General features: G+C 39.0%; 1 protein-coding gene across 1 annotated transcript; it reads right to left on the reverse strand.

Moving 5' to 3' along the window:
* Positions 1-4,354: 4,354 nt before the first annotated feature.
* LOC115274367 (olfactory receptor 7A17-like) lies at positions 4,355-5,371 on the reverse strand. The gene has a single exon (XM_029917822.1). It carries the CDS (start codon positions 5,369-5,371, stop codon positions 4,355-4,357), a length of 1,017 nt encoding a protein of 338 aa, XP_029773682.1.
* Between the last annotated feature and the right edge of the window lie 700 nt (positions 5,372-6,071).

Here is a 6,071-nt window from a genome sequence, read left to right on the forward strand (position 1 = left end):
GGGTTTGGGGAAATAGGAAGATGCTAGTGAAAGCTTATAATCCTTCTGTTATAAGATGAATAAGTTCTGGGAACCCCATGTACAATATGGTCATTATACTTAAATGTATTGTGTTGTATACTTGAAGGTTTCTAACACAGTACATAGTAAATGTTCTTACAACAAAAAGTAATGGTAAGTATGCGAACTGATGGATGAAGTCACTCACTTATTGTGAGGATTAGTTCACAACATATATGTATATGAAATCACCAAGTTGTATGATTAAACTTCCTTAATTTTATATGGCAATTAAATTTCAATAAAGCTGGACAAATGAAGAACATATATTCCAATGTCTCTGTCTTTTATTTACATTTCAAATGTCACCTCTTCCCAACAGAACCCTCCCAATGAACAAACAACTGAAAGCAAACAACCAAAGAAAGAAAGAAACAAACAAACAAAAACCAGTTCCAGGATGAAAACTATTTTGAGAATGTCAATGGAAAGGTCATTCAATAGGAAAAGAGTATCTACAGAAGGATGCCGTGAAAATAGGTCAGTGACACAACAGTTGCTACCTCCATTAATCAATGAGTTAGATGCGAGGTCCCCAGTTTCTCTGAGCCAGCCATTCTTTTCTTATATTAAGAATGTTGATCTATAGGCAAGGGGTGAAGAGGAAACATTTACATTTGGAGGGAAGCCTGACCATCTGGAGCAGAATTCCCTTCACTGCGCATTGAACACCTAATTCATCTTCGCTGTCTTGTCAGATCATTGCACTGCTGAAGAGAGAAGTGGGAATGAAACATTTCATATTGAAATTAACAGCCATGGCAGAAAGTTTGCAGAGATGGGCCCAAATTCCAGTCTTTCACTGTAGCCATGTCTTTGGCAATGTGTACAGTACCTTCCATCAGGAGGTGGAGACTATTCTTCCACCTTTGATTCTGAGTGGATTAAGATTTTTTGTTTACTGTAGCCAGCAGAATATGATAGAAGTGACAGTGGACCTTAGAGGTCTTGTGCATTTCTGCTCCTCTATCTTGGAACTCTGCATCTGAAAAGTGAATAAAACTAGGTGGGATGCAGAGGAAATGAGGAAATGTGGAGCAGAGCCCAATTGTCCAATCCAAAGTCACCCTGGATGAGTCACAGCTAGCTAGCTAAGCCCCAATATATTAGAATGCCCTGGTGAGATCAGCAGAGCCTCCCCAGCGGGCACATAGCTGACTCAAGATCCTTGAGGAGATCAATAGACGTTAGAACAATGCATCACCATACAATTCCACTGGATTCTAAAGACATTCTACAAAGCTATCTGCTTTCAGAATGGCTTGCTATACTGCAACATTCATGATCATTCTGTTATTCAAGTTTATTTTGGATAACTTTTAAAAAACGATCCTTTCCAGGTAACCAGTAGAGGTTGAGAGGACATCCATTATTGTGGAGAACAAATATATAAAAAGGCAGGAATTCACACTCTCATGTCCTGCAGAGATTTCTGGATTTTAGCCCAATGAGACTCATTTTTGGCATTGACCTCCAGACCTCAAAGAGTGGAAATTTATTTCTCTTAAACCCTTAATATGTTAATCGTATAAAGCAGCAATCAGAAATGACAAAAGCATTTAAGACTCTCAACTCATTTACTGAGCATCCTTGAGTAAGGACATTTTGTGTTGAAATGCTCTTTGAGTAGAAGAAACCAAACCTGAAGTCAACTTGGAGATATTAAGCCTTATGAACAGGTACACAAAATTTCTCCTTGCATAAATGTTAATATGGTTCTGTCTCTGAGACCTCTGGGCATTCAGATAAGAAACGTGATTCGTGGTTAAAAATAAAGCCACATGTTCTAATTTTTTGGCCTAAAATTTTTTTTATTTTTATGTGTTTTTTGGGTATATTTATTTTTGAGAGACAGTGTGAGCAGGGGAGTGTCAGAGGGAGAGAGAGAGACACACAGAATCTGAAGCAGACTCCAGGTTCTGAGCTAGCTGTCAGCACAGAGCCCAACACAGGGCTCGAACCCATGTCCTATGAGATCATGACCTGATCCGAACCTGGTAGCCAGATGCTTAACCGACCCAGCCACCCAGGTGCCCCTGGTCTAACTTTTTCATTTCTAGTATTCCAAATAATGCAAACCTTCATTCTCTTTTTTCTTTACCCTCAAGTTTCTTTCAAGCTTTCTTTCAACACAACTTGTAGATTATAATGAATTATAATGAGGATCATGAGTTTCATGCATGTACATCTATGTATGTGAGTGAATTTGTTTGAAAGAAATATGCATAAACACACACACATGTGCATGCATACAACCCTTATTCTTGGACACTTTTTGGGCCCAACGGTATTTCTACACATGTCATTTTTCATCACCATATCCCTTGAAGTTAAGTTATCTTCCACGTTGCCTTCTGAAGAAAGCCATGAGTAGAGGGATTACATCTTAAAAATTTCATAACAAAGCAGGAAAAACTTACTGTGAGCCTTCTTGAGTTCTATAAAAAAGGAACTGTGCAGTATGTACCCATGATTTCTCAATGACTATTTCAATTTAAAGTTGTGCACTTCAACTATGTACAGTTTATTGCATGTAATAATGCTCCAATAAATTACTTAGAATTTAAAAATTCTAATGGTGTTTGTCTCAGGGTCACATCTGGAGCACAGTTAGCTGAGTCACACCTATCAGGGTGGGAGGTCTCCCTTCCAGCTGTGAAAAAACAAAGGTTCACATGTAAATATTAAAATAGTGGGATTATATTAAGACAATTTACATTTGATGAACACATTTTTTGAAGACTAGAAGATTAGCCTACATATAGAAAAGAAGTAAATTGACCTAAGTTGGTTTAAGACAGAAAGACACTAGAACAACACACCGCATGGATGAGCCTTAGAAACACAGTGTAGAGATTAGCACCTGAATCTGGACTTAATAAAGAGCCCAACAGAGATGAGAATAGCTCCCAACCTTACAATCTCATTCAATAATAAAGATACCTATTAAGCTATTTTATTTTAGGATGTTTTGTACACAGCAATAGCTAACTGATCAAATAATCAAAGTAGGCAGAAGTGAGGCCATTTGCCATCTGATTCTTTTTATTCTAGGCATTTGTAGGTAACATAATTGAAGGTAGCATTCATGATTACTCTGTTCTTCATGTTTCCTTCAGATAACAGTATTAAAAAGTGACTCCCTGAGCCCCTTTGAGATAACATGGAAAGTTTCAAAAGTCATGTATGTTTGCACAAAGCTTGTGACTCAGATTCACATACCTGGACATTCACATTTGTGGTGAGTCATCCAGTGATTAAGAGGAGGATGTATAGTGGATGATACTGATATTGTTCATTTGCTGGCCTTTTAGTGGTTTTGGCAGAATTTAGAAGAGCAGGAGATATTTCATTTAGAGAGATGGAAGGAGTCATATTCCTAAGTAGCACTGGGGATTTTCACACTGAAACCAGAAGATAACTTAATAAAACCCAAACACACCACCAGCCTTTCATCTTCATGAATACACTTTACACATGGACTCTGATATCCATTAATTCAATGAGTAGATGATGTGCCCAAGAAGGAAATATTTTGCATAGCAATAAATGTGTGATTTAATATTTTGTTCCATCATACTTAAAGTCAAGCTTGACTTGAAAGGCCATATGATATGAATCTATTTTTCCATATATTTCTTTCTATGTTGAATCTACTTGCAGACATGCATTGTATTATTATTTTTTTTTTCCTGTGACTATGGTATGCATGGTGGACACAAGCTGTGTAACAGACCAGGTACCTAATGAGAAGAAAAAATTCCCCAGGATCAACTATACCAATCTGCTACATAAACGTCTGCTTTATCAGGAAGAACAGTTCATATAGTGATATAGAAAGGAATGATGGTCACAAGAGTGAACCACAGCGGTCTCAGATCTTTCTCTGTTTTAAACTTACATCAATAGCTGTGGTAGCCAAGACTAAACTTGCCATAGGACTAGTATAAGTCATGAATGTTTTTTTTTCATTTGGTCAAACAAAGGAAAAAATACTCCTTATGATATATTTTATATGAGAAGAAATTACTCTTAACATATCCATGTAGTCCTTTGAAATATATGATAATTTCCAAGAATTTTAATCCAAGAATAGGAAAATGGCAAAAGGAAAATCTTTTGGATACAAGAGATGTCAGGAAGCTTAATAAAGTGAGTTAAATAAATTGTACAGAGGGCAAAATGAAAAAAACTCCAGGGAAAAAATGGAAGACTCATATTTCACTTCCACAACCTGATCAAAGAAGCTCAACATTTGGCTTAGGCTCTGGACCCTACAATTATGGCCATTTCTTCAGCCCAGGACCATTGGCCTTTTTGTAGGTGCCATCTCAGGGAGTCTTGTCAGAGCCCGCTTTATATCTTTGTTCCTCAGGCTGTAGATGAAGGGGTTCAGCATGGGCGTGACCACCGTGTACATCACCGAGGCTACAGCACTTGAGTGGGAGATCTGGGTAGCAGCGGAGCTAAGGTACACTCCCAGGACTGTACAATAAAATAAGGAGACGACTGAGAGGTGAGACACACAGGTGGAAAACGCTTTATATTTGCCCTGAGCTGACGAGATTCCACATATGGAGGAAACTATCTTAGAGTAAGAGTAAAGAATCCCAATGAAAGGACCACCAGCCAACAACGTAGCTACAAAATATTCCACCATGTTATTGAGAAAGGTGTCAGAACAGGCAAGTTGGATTATCTGATTGAGTTCACAGAAAAAGTGGGGAATTTCCACCTCTGTACAGAACGACAGTGGCAACACCATTAAACTTTGTAACAAGGAATTCAAGGCACTCAGAACCCAGGACACCAGGACAAGCAGTCCACAGAGTCTGGGGTTCATGATGACCATGTAGTGCAGGGGGTGACAGATGGCCACAAAGCGGTCATAGGCCATCACAGTCAGGAGAAAGATTTCTAATCCTGCAAAGAATAGGAAAAAAAACATCTGTGTGATGCAACCTGCATAGGTTATGACTTTGCTCTGAGTCTGGATGTTCCACAGCATCTTGGGGATGGTGGTGGAGGTGAAGCAGATGTCTACAAAGGACAGGTTGGCGAGGAAGAAGTACATGGGCGTGTGGAGGTGAGAGTCAGAGCTAATGGCCAGGATGATGAGCAGGTTCCCAAACACAGTGATCAGGTACATGGAGAGAAAAAACCCAAAGATGAGGGTCTGTAGTTCTGGTTCTTCTGAAAACCCCATAAGAAGAAATTCTGAAATTCCTGTCTCATTTCCTGGGTCCATGTTGTGGAGGCCACTGCCAATACAGGGAAAAATAACATGACTAATTTTCACATAAATAGACATGGCTCCCATTGTTGCATTTTCCACTCAAGAAAGGTATCCTAATATATTGGAACTGAGTGGATCTGAGTCCTTCAAGGTGATCCCTATTTCCTCTCTGATTAGGAAATTTGTCCCAACATGAGATGTTCTCCAATAGGCTAGGTCTTGTAAACATTTAATAAGAAATTATTTCATGCATTTGAGGTATATATAGAGCATCGGTCATGTTTTCAGCATTTCCAAGTCATAAAGTAGAAGATGCTGAACAGAAAAATTACCCAATATTCAGTGAGGGTGATAGGATATATGCATATGTAAAAATAAATAATCCTGAGATGGAGGCAGAGGTTATGAAGACAGTGAAAGCAAGTAAAAGAAGAGAATGGATGAGGTGTTATGCTGGGTGTTTGTCAAGGTTGGCTAAGAAGGGGACATTTGAGCAGAGACCTGAAAGAAGGGAGAAAACTGCCTGGAAACTGGCAGAAGGTCCACCAGGGGAAAGGCCCTGAGGAAGTGTTTTTTTTTTTCCCAGAAAAATCTAGGCCCAGAAAGAAGCCAGCGTGTTAAGGAGAATGGACCAAAGGTAATAGCTCTGAATTTTGTAGAACCATGTGGCCTCACAGCTGCTTAAAGTTCAAGACACAAGGAGTCCCTTGTCCAGACTGTGTACCTCTTGTACTTTATTAATCTGGTTACAGTAGTGTCCTGCCAATTGAACATC

Source organism: Suricata suricatta, chromosome 12, assembly GCF_006229205.1.
Source record: "Suricata suricatta isolate VVHF042 chromosome 12, meerkat_22Aug2017_6uvM2_HiC, whole genome shotgun sequence".
Taxonomy (NCBI): Eukaryota; Metazoa; Chordata; class Mammalia; order Carnivora; family Herpestidae; genus Suricata; species Suricata suricatta.

What these genes read in the sequence shown, in the direction of transcription:
- LOC115274367 (XM_029917822.1), bottom strand. Translation starts at nt 5,371, where the DNA reads ATGTCTATTTATGTGAAAATTAGTCATGTTATTTTTCCCTGTATTGGC.